Raw genomic sequence first — 25,174 nt, 5'->3', positions numbered from 1 at the left:
TTTATCATAAGACTGTTTCTATTGCAACAAAAACACACCTAAAATACCCAGCACAGAGTATGCTATTTATGTGACATATTAGTAATGTTGTTTTCATGTTAATATGTATTATGAACAAATGAAGTAACACTACATAATGGTGTGTGACCAAAGCAGAGAGGTGGTCAGCACTTTCTAATGAACTTCCCTGATATATGTACAGGACAGTCTTTGCTGTTGGAGTCAGTGTATATCTCTTTATTCTTGACATTTTCCATGCACCTTACATTCATGGTGTAATGATGTGAGTAATAACCTGGTGATGTTAACAGCACCTTACAATAGGACCTTTTCATCTGATCTAGGCTCACAGACAGGAGTATGATGTGACCTGGCTGCTGGTGGCCGCGATGTATATGACCTCAGCGCTGGATGTAATTTCCCCTCAAGAGCTCTTTGGAAAGGAGAGAGCTTATGTTGTTGAGCTCATGTCGTCGGGGCTGGTAACAGCAGCTTGCCATTGTATTAATTATTGTCAGGGAATCCAAGGGGTGTAGATAATACAGAATGCACTGGTTGGTCCCATTTGTTTCACTTGTCAGTGGAGTGAATAATTGGGAGTGCTGACCATATTAGACACAGAGAATTTCTAAAACATACGACTCAAACAGTTGCAATACAAAAACTATGGCTTGGAAATTAAAAAGCTTAATGTCTGAGAATTTTCAAATCAGTATGGAATAATTTGTTGGCTTCCCATTGCCAAAGGAATTTACTGAAGTTTAACTCTGACAACAGTAATTCAGATTCACAGCGAAAAATACATTTTAGAATATTATGGGAAATTAGAGAAACCTTGTTCATTATTTTATTATGTTTTTTGAAGAGAGAGTATACACAGTACTTTTACATTTCTTTTGTCAAAACTTTAAGGCATGCAGCATTTGCTTCTCAGGTAAGTGTCAGATATTTTGCACCCCAACTTATTTCTTTAAAGGCATGAGAACATTGATACGGTTTCAGTAGACGGGGGTTGCTAATACAATGGGGCTCATCTTGCAATTCTCCCAAGGAATAACTATCAGTCCTGCTACAGCAGCTTCAGCGTCCCTAGGTGACCGCGCCACTGAGCCCGTGCTCGCTCCATCGCACCCCACTCCACGCCTGCTGCCACCCTGAAGGTAGATGCATCACGCTGGGGAGACTGCGCAACAGCAGCCCCCTCTCCCACCAGCCCCCCAAACCTCCTCCACAGCACGGTGGCCTCCCATGGACCCCCTACACATCTCCAGGTCGCCACTACAGCCCCAGTCCCTACAGCCCAGACTCTCCCTCAGGTGAGTCTCCACACCACCTCCATGTCTCCTCCCACCTGAACTGCACAACTGGCATCCTTTTGTCATTTGAGAAATGCAACACACACACACACACACACACATACTGTACACACACACACACTCACACATGCTCCTGTGCTCACTCTGAAGGGGACACCGCCTGTTCCTTTCTGCTCACCTCCCGGCTGCCGGCTGACTCTCTGAGCCGTGTCTGTGGTGGCTATACGCCATGTGTGGGGATCTAGGGGTTTAAAACAGCAGGCCTCCCATACTCCCTGAATGGCAAATATAAGTGCTTCCGATTTATTACACAGTGGATGTTTTATGAATCATCTCTGACTAACTTTGATCTGAGATGACAAGCACATGCTAATCAATGCCAGTATCAAAATATACATAAAAAATATTAAATGAAGTGTTCAAATTTCTAGCTTCGTCTCGATTGCTGTGGTTAGAAAAGCTGCACTTTTACTGACCCTTTCACTTTCCCCTCACCTCTATAGATTAAACTAATGCTTCAAGTGAACTCATTTGTTCCTTCTGTGTCGAAGTTACTCCCAGGAGATGACAAACTGGTACAAGCACTGCCACAGACAGTTAAAGTTACACTGTGCTGGGACTCTGAAACAGGGACTCCCAATAAAAACCCCTTTAAATACAGTATAGTAACTGTTTGCATATCCAAAGCATTAATATCATACTATAATATAATTTCACACAGATCTCAGATCATATAAATTACAGGGAGACATGGAATTAAAGGAACCCTGCTTGTGTTTAGACATGCAGTTAACTGAAATAGAGGCTGGGGGGTTTCTAATTTAAATGTAACTGCTTTATAATTCAGTATTTACTGTAAACTGCAGTTGGCATTAATTTAGTCTCAGCACAGTCTTTCTAAAGAGGCTGCCTGCTGCATTTTCTGTTTTCCCCCCTTTTAATATTTTTATCATAAAACAACCTTTCACTAACACATAAATTACAACTTTCACTTTATAGGTTGCCATACCACACCACACTTAGTTAACAAAATATTTTACAAACAAGATGATATCACCCTCTCCATGATATTAATATGATATGTTCTCTGATCTGTAAACAGCTGGTTATCTTGCTTTTCCACGATAAGAGAAAGTGCTGAGGATTTACGCTTGGTGAGCACATTTGGGCTGAATCTTTCACACGTCACAAATTGCAGATGGGAAGCAGTGATCTTGAACAGCCGATCACATTTCCGTGACCATCTGACACCTTCCATTTAGGAAAATAATACTTTCTATCTTAGCATACCCCTCTGCAGCAGCCAGCAAAAGGAATTATGCCTGGTAGACTTTGCTATTCACAACTTTGGAGCTTCTCCTTTTGTTTTGTTTCATTGCACTGATTAGATTAAATGTTTGTTCTTTAATCAGTTTTTCAAGGCAACACAAATGTCTACAGTTTGTGTTATTTGTTTTATATTTATGTATTATAAACAATGCGAAAATCATGCTATAATGCAAACTTTACACAGATGGTAAGCTGAAATCTCTGTGTACCTTTTTAGCAGTTGTCTTTTTGAGTGAACTGCAGTATTTAAATCTCATGTAGCTGTTATTTACTCTGATATTCCCCCCTCTATTCATACTATTGTGGACAAAAATGTAAAGAATTTTTACCCATAGAGGTAGATATGGTATCTGAGTAATATGACAGATAAATATGAGTTGGGTTAACTGGTACAGAGAGTTGTAAATCACTGTGGTGTGATTCTTTGTCTCAAAGGGTTTAATTAGTCTAGAAATTCTTCTCTTATCTGATGACCCCCCCTCCCTCTGCACACTGCAACAACTTACAACCATAAACGCCCTGCAATCTGAAGACCAGTGGCCTCAGGAGACTGAGTTGCTACAAAGAGCTGAAAGAGTTGGAAATGGTCATTTTATTGCGTTAGAATAGCTCGCTCGAGACTTGGGTAATGTAGTGCTAACTGAGTGCTAGTAGAGATAACAGTGTGCGACTGCGAAGTGAAATACAGTGAGCTACTGTAATGCTCTGCAAGTGCTTTGAAAATGAGGCAACACAATAATGTCCGTAAAACAACAATACAAACTGCTTTCTTAGTGGTTACAAACCACTAATTAATACAACAGCGTTATATTTTCCTTCAGTGATGATTATTGTTTTGAGATGCAGTGCACAGTCCAATCACTCATCTCACAGGGTTCGTGTAGAATGAATCTGCTCAGTATAACTACGAGTGGGGGATATGCAGGCTGCGTGCTTGTCAAATAATCAAACATCAAACAATGTTCTGGTGCCATCTATTATAAATGCTGCCTATATGTGGCCTGTTTTTGCTTGACGGTAGCATGGTGTTGCTCTGTTTCATAGTACATGAACAAACCCATTTATCCCTATCTGTCATTTCATAACTTGTGAGGTATCTGTCACTTCTGGTCCCATGGGAGTCCTGCATGTAAGTTTCTTTACTCTAATTGAGCTCTTTATTTAACTGACAGTTTATTCTGTCCTAATAAAACAAACCCTTTCTGATTGGATTTTCAAGAGTGTTATTTTGGCTTGCTTTGAACCTGCAACCATCTGGTGTTAACCTACTAATGATTAGGATTACCTGATCATATATATTCAGGCTCATAGATAGGATGCGGCCTTAATTTAGATAAGATTAGATGACTTTTTAATTTTTTTTTTATTTTTATTTTTTACAAAGTTTTAAAATATCATTGTGAGACATCCAGACCTCACACCAAAGGGAGTTTGTATACTTGTAAATGAAGATACCCCATTGGCCACCAACATAGTCAGACATTGATATTTGGTTGTCAATTTGACATGGAATACTGACGAAAGATGATTTTGATATTTTATATTTTAAGCATAGACTATATAAATAATGGACACAGCTATAGTGATTTCACCCAGTTCACGGGTTTGTGGATTCCCGTTTTGAAGCCTCCAATTCCCCTTTTCAGCTTTTTGGCTGTCGCAATTTTGTCTTTATTTTTTCAGGGGGCCAGAATTTACTATATTTGGGTGAGAAGCTGGAGCTGGGGAGGAGCGAGGAGTGGGTCCGATTGAGAAGTTGAGGACACTATTTACAGACAGCCTGTCAATCAAAGCAGCCACTTCCTTAATTAAGTGAAACTTTAAGCCTTATTAAAATGTAAACCGATTAGGTAAATGATTCACCCCCTGTAAAGTTCATAAATGTTGAAATTAGCTATAGAAATTTAAACCATCTTTAGACCTAGCTGTGAACGTGTTGTCTGTTTTGGAGCCAGCCTCAAGTGGCCAATAGAGGAACGGCAGCTTTTGGTACTCCTGCACTGGCTTCATTTTTCAGCCCCAGAGGCTACCGCTTTGTTTTAAGTTGTGTTGTTAAGTAATTAAAATCCAGTGTCTTCCAAACGTCTCACACCAACATCATCTTGATGCAGAATAATGACATTTAGTCGCAAGCTATGGAGACCAAAACCCAATGTCTGCAAAATGTTATAATGTTAACGTTAAAATAAGCAGCATCCTCCAAGGCTGAAAAATGAAGCCAATGTGGAAGTGTCAGACACTGCAGTTCATAAAATGGCCACTTGAGGCTGGCTTCAAAAGGGACTCAAATTGTCTCTATAACTAATTTAAACATGCACAGCAACTGTACAAGAGTGAATTTTTTAATAACTCACCCATTTCAATTTTATTAAGGCCCAAAGTTACGCATATTTATGGGCAGGGCCACTTGAGTGACGGGCTGTCTTGAAGTCATTGCTACAAGTCGCTGCAGTCTATGAGTCAGATCCACCCCTCACTCCTCCACAGTTCCACCCTCTCATCCAAATATGCTCACTTCTGGCGACAATATAACAAGATGGCGACGGACGAAATGCCAAACTCAAGGGTTCAAAATGACAGTTCAGACCAATGGGTGACATCATGGTAGCTACATCCATTATTTTACAGTCTTTGGAGACCAAAACTTAAAGTCTGTAAAACATCATAATGTTAACGTTCACACAACATGAAATTCTAACGTCATTAGACATTTGAAATATTTTTAACTTGATTTTCATACCAACCAGAATTTCCAGTGCAAGAGTCCAATGTCCTTATGACATTATGTTTGCATCCATTGCCAGTTGGGTGCCCTAAAATATTATGACAGTGATTGGATTCATAACTCAGGACTGAATAAGGGCACAATGTAAATACTGAGGGGGATGTGCCCCCAACATACCCCTGATATCTACACCTATGGTTGTTTCTGAGTGCAGCGAATTGCACCAGAAGGTCAAATGGACATTCCCATAAGACAGCAAGTCTTTTTTCATCGATCCACCTGTTTTAATGGATAAATGTCAATCTTGTAGGTTTAAATGTGTAGCCATATGGAATCTGAATATCCAACAGGGACTTTCTTGTACAACAAAACACTATTGTGCACTGATGGATGTTGTATTAGGTTTCAAGCCTTTGTGTTTTCAGGCCTGCAGCTAGACCTCAGCTTGTGAACTGATCAGACAAGATAACAACACATGAAACACTGTATGCTATCTTGTTGTTTTATAACTTTACATCACTTTGGGCATGTACTGTGTTTCATGTTGTGTGTGTGTGTGTGTGTGTGTGTGTGTGTGTGTGTGTGTGTGTGTGTGTGTGTGTGTGTGTGTGTGTGTGTGCCCTGGTGCTTTTGTCACATTAAAATTAAAAAGGGGGCGCACATAAACAATGTGTGTACATTATAGTGCATTTGGTATTTATGATGCAGATGCAAAACTTGAGTTTGTGTAGAGCACCTTCTTTTGAAGGACTAGCAGGAGCAGAATGAGATGAGGGGTTATTTTGGCGATGGAGATTAAGGCAGGGGCTTTTTGTCATTTGTGCGAGACAAGCCATTCATCCATCCAGTTCACAGCCAAAAAAAGGCTGGTCCCAGAAATTAGCAGTTTCAGCTCAGCAGCAAAGTCGTCGGGCTGTGAAGGCAGAGAGAAATTGACTAATTAGCAATGCGCACTAAAACTTGACGGTTCTCTCTATAACAGCGAGGGAAAGACTCGGTTTTTCTCCCCCTTTCTCTTTTCTTTCTTCCATAGATGTTTGAAATCGCAGTCATTTACGCTCGACAGTTTTTACAATAGCCTTGAGCCATAATTTTGCGAGTCTCTCCAGCATCCATACCCCTGCATGGTCTCTCTCCACCGGCCATGCACGACCGTTTCTCTCCCCAACCGTGGATTTCCTATTACTCTCGTTACGACTCACTGAGCCCCAGGCCCAAGGATAATGATGTGTTGTTTCTTGGTAGCATAATTTGTCACACGTATATTTCTTCTTCTTCTTCTCTTGCAGAAAGCACAGCTCCCTCTCACACACTCACACACTTCTTGTTAATTCAGAAGAACAAATGATCAACGTCAACAAATAACCTGAAAATAGTGACTTTATGAGTTGGAATCAATGGTTATTTTGAGACATCACCACCGACTATAGACTTTAAAGGGAAAAAAGGACATTTCTTTAAAAGGAGAACAAAGGAAAAATTCAAGTGAGAATATTGGGAACCCGGAGCTTACTTTCTTTTTTGTCAAGAGCTGAAGTCAGGTAAGTTTGGCTCCTTCTCAGGCGAGCTGCTCACATCATTTAGTTGTGACAGGCGCTTTTAGTGAATCTGGCGACAACGTTACAGCACGCTTGTGTCAAGTTTGCACACATTACGCACATAGAAATAGCTTTTTTGTAGCGGATACGAAACGATAGATATGCATTTTACGTTTAACTTTACCGAAAGCTGCATTTCAGTGAATATTTTTCGATACTCACGTCCGCTTAACTCATGTAAACGCTAAACGCACCCGTACTGCTGCTGACGGCTCGGAGACAAACTAATTGCTTTTGTATGACTCCGTAAAATCTGTGCGATGTGTAATGTCCTCTCATTGTGGGTGGTGTGCAGCAAGATAGAAGAAGGGCTAAGTGTTGGCTGAATGCTGCATGTTATCCGTCCGCCGTGTCTCTTTTTCCTGATCCGACAACTTCAGCCGCGTAACCGAGAAGGGGGAAAGCGCTGCAGCATCTCCGTATCCTCGTTTTGTTTTGACAGCGCCCTTCAAACCTCAGCCTCCATTTAAATCATCTCGAGTTAAGAATGAATAAGAGTGGCACGCTGTGGGAACTACTGCGTTTTTGTTTGTTGCTTTACGACCAGAGCTCAAAGTTGAAAGAAGCCGTATTGGATGCTCGCCGGCTGGTATGGCGTGATGGCTCTTCCCCGCTGGATGGACGGCAGATCTGTTCAATAACTTGCTCGTGAAATCTATTGTAATAGTTGACTGATAGGCTGCGTGTGTTGTGCAAAAAAAAAAAAAATGACCTGAGGTAAATGGCTTGCATGGTTTATTTGTTGCCTAGGTGGCGTTCACAGTCAGGAAGTCATGTCCAGATCGGGTGATAGAACATCCACCTTTGACCCAACACACAGTGACACCCTGCTGCACGGGCTCAATCTCTTATGGAGAAAACAGCTTTTCTGTGATGTGACTCTCACTGCCCAGGGACAGCAGTTCCACTGCCACAAAGCTGTGCTGGCATCATGCTCCCAGTATTTCAGGTCCCTCTTCTCTTCCCACAATGTGATCAACAATGAGGGGAGCAAAGGGGACCAGGGAAGTAGTGGGACCCCCTCATCCTCTCCTGATGACAAGCTGGTGACCCCCAATGCCAGGCCCATCAATAACCTGGTACTCCAGGGCTGCTCCTCTATTGGACTACGATTAGTGCTGGAGTACCTGTACACTGCCAATGTGACTCTTTCCCTGGACACAGTGGAAGAGGTGCTGTCAGTCAGCAAGATCCTCAACATCCCCCAGATTACTAAACTCAGCGTGCAGTTCCTCAATGACCAGATCTCTGTGCAGAACTACAAGCAGATCTGCAAGATTGCCGCACTCCACGGACTGGATGAAACCAAGAAGCTGGCCAACAAGTACCTGGTGGAGGATGTGCTGCTGCTGAACTTTGAGGAGATGTGCGCCATGCTAGATGCTCTGCCACCCCCGGTGGAGTCTGAGCTGGCTCTGTTCCAGATGTCAGTCCTCTGGCTGGAGCATGACCGGGAGACTCGCATGCACTATGCGCCGGACCTTATGAAGAGGCTGCGCTTCGCCCTCATACCTGCTCCAGAGCTGGTGGAGAGGGTGCAGTCTGTTGACTTCATGAGGAGTGACCCCGTGTGCCAGAAGCTACTCCTGGATGCCATGAACTACCACCTGATGCCCTTCAGGCAGCACTGCAGGCAGACCACGGCCAGCAGGTGAGGATGAGACAAATATACAAAAGAAACACACACACACACACACACACACACACACACACACACACACAGCAATGAGCTGTTTAAGAGTGGACGCAAGGCGATTAAATACCTCCCTCTTGTTAAATTTAAACAAATTGCCGACTCAAGTATTGCCCACTCACTCAAGCACTGGTCACAGCGCCTGTGTTGTCTAGATCTTGTAGGTGGTCAGTCAGAGATGTGAGGTCTAAGGCCCACTTAATGAGGATTGTGGGTTTTTTTTTTCTGGAAAAGACAGCCAGCTGTCAAGGGGCTTGATCTACTTGATGTTACACTGTTTGCATAATTACAAGGTTACCTTATGTTTTGTTGAGCAAAAAACAACTCTTTATTTCCTCACACATCTGTGTAATTGCTCTCTAATCAGTGTAGACAAGATGCAGAAAACTAGATAAAGGTTACGTGTTTGATGTGTAGCAACTCTCATGAATATAATTTGAAATGCTGTAATTTAATTGTTGCCAGAATTACATGGTAATTATGTAACAATTCTGCTATGAGGATACTCCAGCTATGAAGCTTACATTGAACAGAAATGGCAGAGGTAATTAGATAGATATTTGGGTATGGGTTATAATTGAAGATATAACCTAATTTGACAATGCTCCCTATATTAAGGTTCAACAAATGTGTCTCACACACACAAAAATAGGCCAAACTGCATGTCTTACTTCCATGTTTATCCTGATCAGCACTTTAAGGAGCTGATAAGTTGGCAGGTGTTGTCAGTAAGTTGATTGATTGATGGTGCTGTTGTCAGATTTTGTTTACAAAGCTGACTGTAAAGCCAAGGCTCAAAATCTTTTGACTAGTGATGGCATCACAGTTGAAATTTTAAATTCACTGCATTTATCTCCAAAGAGCAGAAAATTAGAGCTTTGGCACTAAGAACTTGAAAATCAAATTTTGCACAAACAATGAGTGAAATAATTTTACATATGTCTATTCCTATGTCTATTCCTACTTTATCCCAATAACATATCTATTTCCACATATGGACCTGAATGAGCAAAGAATCAGGAATCCTCATAATTAGTTTCACATGCCACTGTTTCTCTCCTCTCAATTAATCACCATTATCTATGTCCAGGGGCTCATTTGCATATGAATAACCCCAAAACACTTCCGAGTGGGGCAGTAGCAAAGAGAATGTACCGAGACGATGGCGATTCTTTCAAGCGTAAAAAAGTAAAATATGAAAAAAGGTGAATGTGACTGAACATAAAGGCCAGCTGCTCTTAATTTTTTTTACTGCATATTGTGATTAATTGGTAGATTTGTGTTCAAATCCATTAGGAGCCAGATAACGGTCATTAATGTACAGCAAAGTGTGCAGCTCAGGGGTTATATATCATATACAAACAGCAGGAAATATCTCACAACTGGCTCTGGATGTCACATGAATCATTGCAGCCAATGAAATCGAGACATTGTATAGGCAGGTTTATGTACTCAATTGCGCTTTTAGCCTCCAGCATGGCACCCTGCAGGATCAACCTCGCTTCACAGCTAATTGAAAGGATATCTTTAGAGTACAATAACCATTCAATAACACATCAAAAGGATAAGTACGCTGTTGTGCAATTTTTTGTTAATTATAATAAACGTGGCCACATACTGCCTGTTTAGTAGCTTCAAGTTTAGTGGTTGTACCCAGACAAGGAGCAGATATTCATTTAACCATTATTTTTTTTCTTGAATTCATTCACTGATTATTTCATTCATACATTTAGCATTTTTTAGAGTGAAAAATCAAAATACTCCAGGCAGCAGCTACTTATATAAACAGTGTAATTGTCTAAATTTAGAAATTAAAGGTATCCAGGTACAGGTTAAGTTTATTTTGGCCTTTTTTTTCATAGTTTTATTTCCAGCCTTAATACCTGTTTTGTTCTCTGTTTTCTAACACTTGTCCACACACCCACACTTTTGACATTACAGAATTCGTTCCAATAAGAGAATGCTGTTACTGGTGGGTGGTTTGCCTCCTGGACCTGATCGTCTCCCCAGCAATTTGGTCCAGTACTATGACGACGAGAAAAAGACATGGAAGATCCTCACAAGTGAGTAAAAAAAGGCTGTGCTGCTTTTTCTTTTTACCTGGGGCATCTTGTGTTAGTGGCTTTTATGATGAGAAAAAGTTGTTCCTATGGATGACTCTTACACAGGTTAATTTCCATGGAAAATGAGGGAAAGGAGTTCCCTAAATCCTTTAGGTAATAATGTATCACTATCACTTTTAATATAAGTTTTTAATCAGAGCGTGACTTCACAGCACTGTGGAGCTTCATGCCCGGTTTCCCTTGTTTTTGCTGAAATATGCTGGCAGGATGCATGATGAGATTTACTTGAATCAAATGATCTATTGTGGCAGAGAGAGAGAACAATAATGAATGACATCTTTCCTCGATAGCTTTTAAATGTAGCTTGATTAGTCACTCACATTGATCAATACATGGGATTGAATTACCCCATGCACGCTAAAATGCAGCCTGTTGACCTGGTGTCACTATTGATATTAGGTTTATATGAGGTGAGTTAAATACCATAGAGATGGATGGAGTTAGTGTGAAATAGCAGCTGTAATGTTGATTTTTATTGTCTAAACAGCAAAAACAAAATATCTTCTAACCTGTAGGAATTTTATGCTCGGGTTCAGTTCATGATATTGATTTCATGACGTCATACTGAAAGCAAGTTGTCATAATTTCTCCAAAAAATCTATGCTATTCAAAAAAATATATAGTTCCTATATAGAGCATATTTGAAGACTTCCTGCAGCACTCACTTCCTTAAAGTGTGCTCTTTTTTCTCTCTGACTTCCCTGACCTTTTATGGCTCACCACTATATTGTTGTCATATTGCAAAGGTCAAACACGAGCTAATGGGAAACCATATTTGTCCTTTGCATCATCATTGCCAGATATTGACTTTTTGTCCTTTTGTTTTGGTTGGAGCCATACCTCTGACATGTCTCTCCATTCATACATATTAGCCATAGGTCTGTTTTCTGTCAGCTCGGTACTGCGCAGTTTATACTCTCACTGTATGGCACAAGTTTGTTATGAATTTGGTTTATTTCTTTTGCTGTGTCTTAAATTCAGAGAAAGTTTTGGACATTGTGTCTTACTCTGCTCAAATACAGCATTTCTTGGCAGTAATTTGTTATTTTAGCTCATGTTTGGCCAAATCTGTCAGGGTGCATTTTACTAAAGGAGCCATGCATACACAACAGCCTGCAGTACACTGCTGTTTATATTGTCATTTTCTCATTTAACTCACACTCCTGGGTATAGACTGCAACAAAGCAAAAGGTCAATAGGGATTTCCATCACTCAAAACTAAAAAGTTAACACTCAAATGGTCCGTGGCCAAGTGGAAGGACAAAACTGCAAAATCATCCCCTTAACACATCAGTGACCATCTGATGTAGCCTCCACACAATGGATGTGGAATAGAAGATTATTAACATTCAATCATAACTTTTCAATGAGGCGAAACCTGAGAGGGACAGCCTTTGATTAAGACATTCATCAACACAATTTGGGAAGAAACTGATCCCTCTCGTTTGTGTCAGATATATCTGCCGCTCGGTGATTCCAGTGTAAAGTTTGCCATCTAGTGTACCCACGGCAGCGTGGACGAACACAAGACAAAGGCAGGCGCAGGCTCAGCCACAATGCTGGACTATTCCCTGCTTCTTCTTCTTTTAAACCTGATATTAAAATCTCCCACTTGGAAATGGACCTCATCTGCACAGCATGGACTAGAACAAAGGAATTCAGCTCAGTGGGATGCAATTGTAATGGTGTTAAAGGCACGTCAGAGCTCAAGCAGCAGTGGTGCATTAGCTGTGGAGTCATTCAACCAACCCCGACTGTGCCTCTATGCAGAGGTTTCTGACTCCCTCTAGTGAGCCCTAGAGCTCACTGTAGACTGGAGTGATGGCGTCCATCTCGGAGAGGATGTGCTCATCCTGCCCTTCTATGGCTGCTCACCCCTGGGGTTAGTGCAAGATTTAGGGTGCGAGGGGACGGATAGGTAGATTAATTTCATACTCTTTCTCAGGTGATATCTCAGTAAAGTCTTATACAGCGTAGAAGAAAAAATAATTGATGTGTTATTATTTTCACTGCACAACACTATTACAATCAATTATTATAGCGATTTATCCTGGCGTTCACCTGTATCTGAGGCACCTGTAGAGGCAGGCAAATGTCCCAAATCCTCCCACAGCACTCCTCACACTGCAGCCTGTGACATACTGTAAAGCAATAATCTTCTTTTCACATGGGTACAAGATGATTTTTAGTACGAGTACAAGTCGCTCGACATCAAATAAAAAGCCGCCCATCCATGTCCTATATACTGCTGACTGAATGATAATGTAAATAGCATGTAAGGGAATTTGGCAGTCATATGGCACTCGTCTTTGAGGTGCACTGGAGGCAGGCAACCTAATCCCCTCGTTTTGAGATAAAGCTGTGTTTAGTGTATGTAGTATTAGTTCCCTATCTGAGACTCCCCTCCCATAGAGGACCGGCACATGTCAGCCAGCCAGAGTGAGATTGCAGGGAGAGGCCAATTGGAAAGAAATGAGATTCAAGGCTGTCTAATTTTGCAGCAACTGTGATCCATCAGGCGGTGGGGAGGTGACAGTGGAAATGACTGATGGAGACAGACAGGTGGGCTTTAACATTTCACTGATTTGTGCTCAAAAAGCACCGGGCCTGAGATTTATTGAGTGAACACGATCATGTTCATTATGACTGTCACCTAAGACCATTTCTCTACATCTCAATGGGGTCACTTCAGCAAAAGAAGATGGAGGAGAGGAGGGGAGTACAAAAACATACACAGGGGAAAATCCTCCACAAGGGGTCCCGCTGCAGCCGGGGGATTCTAGCCGCTTGTGCTAACTTGTATGAGTATGATACACTGAAAATCTTATTTATTGGATGGACACAATGTATTTTGAGATGAATAGCAGCTGTGGAATATCTTAATTCTAGATGAAGAAAAAAAGGAATATAGATAGATTCAAATTGCCCCTCGGAGACGAATAAAGTGTTTTGAATTGAATTGAATTTAGATAGATAGATAGATAGATAGATAGATAGATAGATACAGTAGATGGATAGAAATTAACATGACACACAGTAGACCGTTTGCTCTGCCTCATACTTTCATTTGTTCCAGTTAAAGAGTCTACAGGCTTGATTCCCCACAAGAAATCACTTCCTGTAGATGGATGAATGGAAGATTACAAAACAAAAGCAACGAGTAGGGGAAATAAATCCTATAACATAGACCCACTCTGAGGATTGTGTAATAGATGCCTGCCTGTGTCGCTGTAACAAGCACATTGGTCTGTTGTGATGAGTACATTGGAAATTAAATCAATCTTGACCTTAATATTTACCATGAGCACTCCCTGTCAAACAACAGGACACTCAGCGTGACAAAAATAGTCACTGAATGACAAACATTGCCAGTACAAATGTTGCTTATTAAAAAGTTGAAAGAACTGTTCTGACATTCAGAACATTATAACAGCAGCAAACTACTATTTGCTATGTAAAGATAAAGTTGAGTAATGGTGTCCTGACTGTGTCAAGTCAAATCAGAGAATAAATTCATGCCACCTCCTTAGGATCTGAGTTTCTCTTGGTTCATGTGGTAAACCGTCTGGCATTGCGCTCATGTTAGTGCATGTGAGTCCCTGTGAGGGTATCACACTGGCTAGCACATAGCCTTCGCTCCACACTGCTGTCAGATGACAGCTACCACCAATAACTGGACAATACTAAAGCGGAAAACTTGGCTCTTGTTAGCACTGTTAATGCCGCTAGCACCATTACCTGCTAGCTGAGGGGTTAGCCACCTCCATGTTGAGAGCCGTGTGCAGACAACCCAGGCTCATACACTGAATCAGAGACAAAAGAGCGTCATGTTATTGAGACTGACTTTTATTGTCCAGACCAGTAGACCTACAGTATACCAGGGATTGGCAGTTTGAGTTCAGATGGGGCTAGTCTTTTAAGATTTGTTCAATTATTTTGTTTGTTCAGTGGGTGTTATTGTAATTAATTAAAAAATAAACAGTGCTTTATAAAAGAATTTTTTAACTAGCTTAAACTGTTTTTTAAAACTTTTTTTTTTTTAGCACTTTAACGAATCTGTATGTGACATTCAGAGCAAATCTATGATTCAGAGTTTGAGCTGGGATTGTTTGCACATGGTTCTCAACATGGAGGTGGCTGCTAAATGTGCTGTCAATGGCAACAGTGCTGACAGGTAATTGTGTTAAAGGGAACTTGGCCCCTATTTTCATTTGATTTTTTTGTCAATGTAAATAATGATTGACTATTAATGGAAATGGTCCAGTATTAAAAGACATGGCTGCAGTGGCAGCCGCCCAACAGGCTGCAGTGTTATCACTTTTGGCTTTGTTAATGAATGTCAAGAAATAAGATCCCTTTTGTGTAACCACCAACCCCAAAAATTGCTATTGTTAGTTCCACCAGATTGCATTTAAATAAACAGTAATGTTAGCATGTATAGAATCAGCATATTTTCACATTTAACTAGTTGCATCAGTCAATTAAAAATGTTTCCATAGTCACTTTAATTTTCGCATAGTCACATAGATACAAAAACATGGGAAAATATGGTCCAGCTTCTGCAACGACTCCATTCCACTACTGTAGGTAGGGACGGTTTTATCTGCGTTAACCACTGTATGAGTGCAGATCAGTGCCATTAGCTAGCTATTGCAGTACACACACAGGGACTCACACTCAGATATACACATATCTGGACCATCTACCATGACAAAGATCAGAGAAGCTCGAATAACAGCACACACAGAGGGAGCCTGGCTTAATTCTATGCTCAGGATGCCATTACTCCACTTCAATTTTTACATAAAGAATAGTGGTTTTCTGCTATTTTAATGCTCTGAATGTCACCAACAGGCTCTGTGAGTGTTACCATAGACATAGTAGCTAATGTTAAGTCATTTGTAAAAGAAAAAAACACAAGTACACATTTGTATGTTCTGTGTTGCACTATAAGACTGGAGATGTAATTGGTAAGATACCCACAAACAATGAACTGGGGCTCTATTAATTTGTTTGAATTAATGCACTGTCGTTGATATTGTTTTTTGGTTTTTTTTTCAGCATGTTATGTCTTTTAAATCACCACTTGTGTTTGTGAGAGGCAAATCTGTAATGATCAAATAGACCAAAGCTGTGTAAATAAAACTGTGTTCATGGGGTGCTTTTTTTCATTTAAAGTATAATTTATCAGGTAAATAAATTAGTTTTTATTTTACGCACCATGGTCTGGATTATGGTTGTCTTTAGTGTTGCCTAAATAGCCTGGTTTACATGGTGCTCCTCATTTTGGGACATAGATTAATATTTGATGATAAAACATTTTTATTTTTATCAACGGTTGCGTTAGCTTTGTATTTGTAATATTATTTACAATACATAAATGTGAAATAATTTAGGATTTTGTTTCAAACTTTACTGATCATCGCTCACACGTTTATTAGTAACTGACACCTTTGATTTCTGTGTCTCATCTAGTAATGCCTTACAACAGCGCCCATCACTGCGTGGTGGAGGTGGAGAACTTCCTGCTGCTGCTAGGCGGAGAGGACCAGTGGAACCCCAACGGTACAGTACCACCACAGGCTGAACATGTTTTTTCCCAGTGACTTCACGCAGCGTATTTGTCTGCATTGACTGGATTTACAGAGCGCTCTGAGACAGAGTTTATTAAGTTCAAACCCATCAGAGTTAATGTAACACTTTCAGATAGTTTCAAACACTTATCCTAGAGCCAGTTCAGATCTGAGTGGACAAACAACACTCCAATTAACACTTGTCAGTAATTGGCATAGACACATAACTGTTATTAACAATGAAATATTTGTGGTGTAGAAGTGTTAAAAGTGCTTTTTGCAAAAGGGTGGGAACACACCGCCATAGTTGGAAACAAAGACTGTAAATGATCAGAAAATCCGATACTGTCCTATTGTTCTTATTCCACCAAGTATCATAACAATGCAGAGCTGCACGCAGTGAAACAGTAGTGTTTATTTAGCTCTGAGAGAGAAAATCAACACAATACAAACACATCATTAGAGATAATTTAAGATGATTTGAAAAGATTATCCTCTAAAACCAGATCACTCTATTAGTGGAAAAACAAGAGTTCAGTCAACACTTGTTAACTCTAATGGTGGTGAAAAGCAGCACCTATTAACACTGAAAATCATTATATGTGGGTGATGATTTTCGAATATGTTTATATTACATGAAGACTTGCAGAGTCACAGTTATGTGTAGCATTGGTATTGTGTAAAACAAAGAATTTGGCAATGAATTAACACATTAGATCTGAGCACTGCCACAATCTTCCTGAACTGTAGCATACTGGAAAGACTCAGCTAAGTCATTTGAGTAATCAATGTCATTGATCTTGATGCCTGTCTGTTTTTCAGGAAAGCACAGCACTAATTTTGTCAGCCGCTATGATCCCAGATTCAACAGTTGGATACAGTTGCCTCCAATGCAGGAGAGGTACGTTTATTTGTGGTTAAATACATCAGTGTTTTTTAATCTATTTTTATTCAAAATGTATCTAGCCAGGAAAGTCTCCATTGACTAGACTACAAGGGAGCAAACCTCAAAGCCCTTTTTCCATTTCAAGACAAACAATGAGAACAGATAATCTGTCTTGTTTATATGTCACAGAGTGTGTATGGTATTTTTGAGATCAAACTTTTTTTTAATGATGCACCCCATTGAAATACAGCTGGTTAGTGTGTAACTAGCACAGTTAAGTTGTGTGTGAGGTGATTTCCAACTTAGACACAAACAGGGAAATCCTACATTAAATCTTGTTATTTCTGGTTTAATGATGTTGTCTGGTTGACACTTCCTTCCTCAGGAGAGCCAGTTTCTTTGCCTGCCGCCTGGATAAGCACCTGTACGTGATTGGTGGTAGGAACGAGAGCGGCTACCTCTCCAGCGTGGAGTCCTACAACCTGGAGACTAACGAGTGGAACTACTTGTCGTCTCTGCCTCAGCCTCTGGCCGCCCATGCAGGAGCAGTGCACAATGGCAAGATCTACATATCAGGTCAGGAGAGAACTTGTCTCACCTATTATTACATCTTTTTTTGTCAAGAAAATCCCATTTAACTCTCGGCAGATAATTTTTTATTCTTCTGCTACATACAATAAACAGGATGATTTTTTTGTTGTTGTAGCTGTGTGTAAAAAGACAAACACATCCTCCGAAACATTATTATATGTTAAGTATTTGGTACAACAACTAACAGTTTCAATCAATCATCTTTATTATCACGTCATATTCATCATATTAAAACATCAGTGACAACTTTGATCATATATGCATTACAAAGCAATAGTGGAATGTAGCTCAGTATGTTTACTCAAGTATACAATTGAAGTACTTTTTATTATTTAGAATATTTAAACTTCTGTGCTACAGTTTAGGGAAAAATATTGTACTTTTTACATCAATTAATTAGCTTGACAGCTGTAGTTACACACCACTTTGCAGATTAGGATTTTATAATGAAAGAGGATCAATTTATAATGCATAATGCATTTAAATTATGTTTTTTGATTTGTCACCAGGTAAGGTTTTTCGCAAAGTATTCACAGGTCACGTGTGCCAAGAAAGACAGCATTACATATGGTTTAAAACCAACTCAACTTAACTTAAAAATAAATTTTCTACAATACTTATATTTATTATAAAATTTGTGACGATATACTTTGTTTTAGTGACATTTAAATGAGTCAAAAACTCATCACATCAGCACTGATTGTCATAATCCAAAATCCTCCCCTTCCCAAAGCAGACCATTACTGAATCATCAGTGAATTTTGTGCTGTATTATGCACCACGCCGGTTTTACAATATAAAACCAAGAGAGGGGAACAAAGGAACCAACCTTGAGTGTTTGAATAGAGCCAGTTGGAGAAGACGCCATTAACTCTGACGCATCTATATTTAAAAAAAAAAGATGTCTAGTGATACAAAGATCAAGATTATAAAGGAGCCAACACGTTTCTCTGTAAGCACATGTACTTGGATAATATTAAAAGTACTGAGGAAGCAGAAATTTTACAATATATTTCATCTCTGGCGTTTATTAGGTTCAGCAATAAATCATTATATATCACCGATCAGCATACGTCTGTGTCCGAGTGTTACACAAGCAGCTGGTGTGTCTTCCCACAGTGTGAACTTGAACACACTATTAAAGGTTTTGTGTTCACCTGTTGCAGGAGGAGTGCACAATGGAGAGTACGTTTCCTGGCTCTACTGTTATGACCCTATAATGGATGTGTGGGCTCGTAAACAGGACATGAACACAAAGCGTGCCATTCATGCGCTGGCTGGGATGAACGACCGCCTATATGCTATTGGTGGAAACCATTTGAAAGGTAATCACTCGAGCATTTCAGGAAATTAACAGAAAAGAGGTCAAGATCTTTTTTTTTTTAACCTTGTGAAAGACATGCTGCTATTATGCGCAGGCGGCAATGACCTTTATTACAGCATGAGACCTCTTTCACACGTCAGCATTCAAGTTATAAAATAAAAAAAAAAAAAGTGAACAAGCAACTAAATCATACATGTGTTTGTGCATTTGAATGGGAATTATGAAAAGCTGGATCTGGTGTGTTTTTCTTTTGAAATCCAGTTTTTAACAAACTCATTTTACAGCATACTTTACGTACTGTATAATTTGCAAGCTCTAATTAACTTCTCACTGCCTCGGTTTCAAATTTAGCTCATGAAACATTTCTATAAGTGTGCTGACTCACAATTGTATCAACATTCAAAGGCAAATTGAATTTTCTGTCTTTCCAGCCTTATGATTAATTACTGCATGTATGTGTCTGTACATGTCTTTGTCCTTGGTTTATTTTTGTAGAGTCGATGTGTGTTCTTTACTGTCCTTACTGAGCGTCTGTACAGTTTACTTCTATTGAAAAATGCTATATTTATAAATTCTTTGCCTTCAGATTTTGCCAATGTTCAGGTTCTTGGGAAATACAGACGTTTGTAGATTTAATCAAACCAGCCCTGAGAGAAATGACAAAAGACAAACAGAAAATTCTTTAGACTGATCCACATGTCAGTGTTTCATCTGTTATTTTCTCCTCTATTTACCTGCATATATAGAGACTATCATGATGTAGTTGGTACATTTAAAGTTTAAAGTCAAACAAAAGTGGGAAAATAAGCTCCCCTTACTTTCGATCTTGTTTCCAATGTTGTGAAATCATGATTGGTGCACAGAAGTATGTGATTTCACCTTTTTTCCCACTCACTTACAGTAAAGATGTTATACTAAATATTTCTGCATTAATATGTCTAAAAACAACTAGACACAGACACAGTTACAGCTACATTAACTATGTGGGTAGTTGAGTCACCCAATGCTGATAGGAAGTTAGCGAGCTAATGTTACATTTGCTAATGCCACTTGTGGCTATTTTATTAGATTGAAATCACATAATGTGAGTTAAACTTTAATACATTACTTTTTCTGTGAACATGATTTCTGCCAATGAGGACAACAACTGCCATGATCCCACACTACATAGTCAAAGTCCGTCTTTTGTTATTGTTTTGATTGAGAGACCCGAGTGACAGAAATAAAATATTGTGCATTTAAAAATCTGAATTTGGAGGCTCTAGCACATCATCAGTAACTTCTAGACAGGTGTGTAGGAGGAAAATGTCCAGAAGTAAGAGAAGAGAATTCCTGCACTCTGTCCTAATACTACTATATACTACTAATACAGTCATTGCAAGTAATAGGACAGTGTGCAAGAATTCTCTTCTCTGATCACCTGGTATTTAAATACCTGTCAGAAGAATACAAAGAAAACAGCAAACACAGAAAAATTTGTGATGTCATGTAGGAACCCGACACTCAGAGTGGGAGGATCGTAAAAAAAAAAAAAAATTCAAGAACTTTAAAGTCAAACAAGCAGCTTTTACTGTAACTTGGACTTAAAATATTACCTGTATGTGATACACTAAAGTATTGTTATTTTAACTAATTTTTCTTCCTCTCTTACTCAGGTTTTTCCCATTTAGACGTGATGTTGGTGGAGTGTTATGACCCAAAAGCTGACCAGTGGAACATCCTGCAGACGCCCATCCTGGAGGGTCGCAGCGGACCGGGCTGCGCTGTGCTGGATGACAGCATCTTCCTTGTGGGGGGCTACAGCTGGAGCATGGTAAATTCTTACACATCATTAGACTACATTCAATTATTCTAGATTTAAAGAACATAGGTCCTTTTTTATTATTATCAACAAATCCCACAAAAAGACTAAAACCAAAAAAGAGTTTGTCTCAATGGTGTTACGACTTGCCTAACCTGTCTGCAGCACATCTGCTACATCTGGGCACTGTATATTTCTCGCAAATAATACTCAAAAAGGAGTTAACAATGGATTTCTTGGAGACTTTTTTCAGCTGTGGATTGATGCAGATTTGGTGTACTAGCTACTGTTTCTGGCAGCAGGATGGTCTGACCCAATATAATATCGCATTTGTGGTCTTTAGGGATGAATAATTAGGGAAAAATATTCAGATTGTGACTTGTTTAGACCAATATGGTAATAACAATTTAATATGCTTTTTTCAAACAATTCTCATTCTTCTTATTTGTATTATCATTATTTAAATATAAATATGAACCTTACTGATCTGTTATCAGTAAAGTATTGCAACAAATCACACAAACTAAAGTGCACACTTACTATTGCTCTACCACTCTAAAAATATTTAGATAGCTTAAAGCCTCATTGTAAACATGTGAACCGTGATCTGGACAGTTATGCTCACTTCAGGGTTAACCTTCTTTACTTCACTCAGCAGCTGGGAAGCAAGACATGGTAACTTTATTTGGGTCTTGATGAGCTACAGCTGTTTTTCATAGACAAACTGAAACCTTCACTGTACATTTACCACTACATGACAATTTTACCACTAATGTCTTCTCTGCTCTGATTGCCAACACCTGCCTGCACTAAGCGCATCCACCGTCACTCTCTTCTCTCGCTCTCTCAACCACATGCTCACCACTCGCACATTACGCCGCTCTTACAGCAATGTTAAAAGTAAATGTGGATTGCACTTAAACCCCGGCCTTCGCCATTTTCACTCAGTAGTACTGCAAGCATCAAAGCTTACACGTGGCATTGTACAAGTTGTTTTCTTTATATACTCTGATTCCATCTGTCACATGGAGGTAGGGCAGCATGTGTGCAGGTGAAGCCCACAGGGCCAGGTGTTCAGACTCTCTGCTGGGTTAGATAGTCTAGCATTAAAATAATCACCACTTTTGGCCTTTGAAAATTGCTTTCTATAACATTGTGATATTGATTTGAATTTGATTAATCATTCAGCCCCAGCGTTCATGGCATTTAAAGCTACAGATGGTAACTTTTATCAAAAAAACTTTGCCATGTTTGATGAAACTGTCACTATATCCACACAGTAGGACATGAGGCAGGTAATCTGTGAAAAACATCATGTTCCTCTGCCTCCTTACAGCACTTCTAATAACATTTTCCCAAATGAAAACATGATTGAAAACAACCAATCAGAGCTAAGGTGTCTGTAATGTAGCTGTCAATCGTGCCAATCACTGCTGCGGTCAAACTGTCAAACTGGGCTGCACTGATCAAATATGAGTCAAGATTCTGTTACTGCAATGCTTATTTCGTATTGCCTCAAATGTTTTTATTTTTGTTTTAGTGACTGTTAAGCTGTAGAATGTGAAAGACATATGAAAGAAAGAAATAAATAGCACAACACTAGGTGCAAAATAAGTCAGGTGAAAGAATTTAAAATGTTGTTCATGTGTGGATGTCAAAGTACATTACAGAAAGGTTTCAATTTAAATCTCGGACCAATATGCAGAACTCGGTGTGACATCCAGATCACATTCCCACAATGGCTTCACAGAGTTGCGCTGCCTAGTTTATGAGCAGTGATTGACATGATTGACAGCTGCGTTACAGACTCCTCAGCTCTGATTGGATGTTTTCTCTTACATGCCGTGGATTTTTGCACATACCATCAAAAGCACAAGTGTGAGGCAGAGGAACATACTTTTATTAAGACTATCTATCTCATGTACTACTGACTGTATATTTATTTATTTATACATTGACAGTTTTTAAAAGTTCCCAGCAACACCTTTAAGGAACATGTCACCGAGTGCATCAGTTTTTCCTAGTTTCTGGACAACAGTGGAGGTCTGTTGCACAGAGCAATGAGCTGTATCTGGCTTTGGCTACAGACACTACTTGTTAGAGGTAGCAGTTCATTGTTGGTCTTTTTATAAAATTTATTGACAAAAAAATGTACCAGATGTCATCTTTAAACTTGTCCTGTTCTGTGTTTGATGCATTTATGTAAAACAGAGTTTCTCCATGCCACAGTCAGAAATCCCAACAGGAACAAAGAGAATGACTTGACTTTCTTTTTGATTCTCAGGGGGCCTACAAGTCTTCTACCATCTGCTACAGCCCAGAGAAGGGAACATGGACAGAGTTGGAGGGAGAGGTGGCAGAGCCCTTAGCAGGCCCAGCCTGTTCCACCGTCATACTGCCTGCCTGCCTTCCCTTTAACAAATGACAACTAATCCAACCAACGGGCGGTAAGGGTGAGGAGCAGCAGAGTGAATGGGGGGAGGACCATCAATAAGCAAAACAGTCGTCAACAATTTTGTGAAAAACCCTCCAGTCGGACGACGGGGGTGTGTATAAATTATTTTTTTACAGGTTTGACCAGAGCACTTTCGTTATTCCCTACTGGAGGTTTGAAAAAAAAAGGAATTGTGTAACTCATGTATTTAAACTCATCTGTGTACTGAGAAATGGTCAGTTTCATATTTTATTTGATTTAAACTGATAGTACGTGTTTTTGGCTTCTCTTCTATAGCACGCATAGTGTTGAACTGAATTATAGCTTTCAGATCCATTGTATCTTGTATTCAGTAGAGGCATAATTCCATCTAAATGCAGTGTTGTTTCATGGGCTGGCAGAAAAGGTGATCAGTCCCCAACTGTCATGGCGTTGAGTTAAACTAGGGCTGGGTGAGTTACATTAACTGTGATGATCAAATTGTATAAATATTCTTCATCCCTCATGTTATAACTCACTTCTCTCTGGCTGGATTCTGCACTTATCCCACTGTCGAATCATTAAGCAACTGTTATGTTGTCTCTGAAAACTAACTGTCTAAAACTGACACATTTCCAGAACATTTGCGTTCATGGTATGAACAAAAAATACACTGTAACTAGATCTGGAAGTACATATACTGGTTCCAAACACAACTAAGGGGCCATTGTACAAAAGACAATGATCTACTGTATATGAGGATGTGTCCACATCACCCAGCCTTAATTTACAACTAATATTCTTAATAATTTACACCCAGACTGAAGTCATGTTTTTCTATAACTTGACAGAAAAAAACTTGCCAAGTGTTTGTGGCAACTGGTATTCCTGCTGCAAGCAAAATAATTTAAGTTTTGATTCTTAGTATTCATACAACATGCTAATGTTCACCCAAAGGAATACTTCACTCACCAAATGACCAATTGTATTTCAGTAACTCACCCAGTGTGATGTCAAACATGTGCAGAAAACTTTTTGTTTTTTCTCACATGCCTGTACTGTGAACAAAGTATACAAAAACTGAGAAAATTCTTAAATTTAAGTAAAGGGGGTCTGAAATTAACAACAGTAGACTATATCAAATCATCTGTTTAAAAACTCTCACATAACTTGTGCACTATAATACAAGCCTCATGTATCCAGTCGTATGAGTATTTAAAGCCAGACTCCATTGACAAAAATAGTAATTTTACTTCACTAACCATGGGAGCTGCTGGTCTAGCACTGCCTTAAAAAGAAAAAGTATGCTATTATCCTGAATTTTGTCTGTATTTAAATTCTTCATTCACTGTAGAGGCATGCGAGGAAAACAACGTTTTCTTCACAAAATCAATGTAACATGAGGTGAATAACTAATATACAAAAGTTAATTTGGGGGGTCAAGTATTCCTTTAATTAAACAATGATGGTACAATCAGATTGTAATTGCTAGCCAGTGTATTTATGGGTAGCATGTTGGCATAAACAGATGAAGAGGACATTGGTTTGTTATATGCTAACAGGCCTGTTTATAAGGCCACATAGCATTTACCTCAATGGTATTTTAATCTTTAATGTACGAAAACAAACAAGCATACAATGGTCCTCAATGCACTAAAAGTGAACTTTAAATTCAGCAAAGTTCACTAAAATGTAAATTAATTAATGTGCTGTGTTTTTAAAAAAAAGAAGATCAGATGAATCTAAGTCCAGTCTAGTCTACGTCATTAGGTTCAGAAAGTTGACTCTAAGTATCGATGCAG

At 39.4% G+C, this 25,174-nt stretch overlaps 1 protein-coding gene across 2 annotated transcripts; it reads left to right on the top strand.

The window, feature by feature from the left end:
* Window positions 1-1,108: 1,108 nt before the first annotated feature.
* Window positions 1,109-23,922, top strand: klhl14 (kelch-like family member 14). Of its 2 annotated transcripts, XM_088085600.1 has the most exons (10): window positions 1,217-1,316; window positions 6,660-6,911; window positions 7,719-8,619; window positions 10,603-10,724; window positions 16,260-16,349; window positions 17,180-17,258; window positions 17,629-17,819; window positions 19,001-19,159; window positions 20,814-20,971; window positions 23,244-23,922. In XM_088085600.1, exons 3-10 carry the CDS (start codon window positions 7,742-7,744, stop codon window positions 23,382-23,384), a joined length of 1,818 nt encoding a protein of 605 aa, XP_087941726.1. In that variant the 5' UTR covers window positions 1,217-1,316; window positions 6,660-6,911; window positions 7,719-7,741; the 3' UTR covers window positions 23,385-23,922. The 2 variants fall into 2 exon arrangements, with proteins under 2 accessions (XP_042354328.1, XP_087941726.1); XM_042498394.2 differs by lacking the exon at window positions 6,660-6,911 and having other exon boundaries at window positions 1,109-1,316.
* The last annotated feature ends 1,252 nt before the right edge of the window (window positions 23,923-25,174 follow it).

Source organism: Plectropomus leopardus, chromosome 12 (assembly GCF_026936395.1).
Source record: "Plectropomus leopardus strain MGB_pleo_1.0 chromosome 12, ASM2693639v1, whole genome shotgun sequence".
NCBI lineage: Eukaryota > Metazoa > Chordata > Actinopteri > Perciformes > Serranidae > Plectropomus > Plectropomus leopardus.
The sequence above is the reverse complement of the archived record's forward strand: the minus strand, read 5'-3'. Positions and strand labels throughout refer to the sequence as shown.

What these genes read in the sequence shown, in the direction of transcription:
- klhl14 (XM_042498394.2), top strand. Translation starts at nt 7,742, where the DNA reads ATGTCCAGATCGGGTGATAGAACATCCACCTTTGACCCAACACACAGT. An exon ending in AGGCAGACCACGGCCAGCAG is followed by an intron (nt 8,620 to 10,602) that starts GTGAGGATGAGA and finishes TTGACATTACAG; the next exon opens with AATTCGTTCCAATAAGAGAA. An exon ending in GGACCAGTGGAACCCCAACG is followed by an intron (nt 16,350 to 17,179) that starts GTACAGTACCAC and finishes TCTGTTTTTCAG; the next exon opens with GAAAGCACAGCACTAATTTT.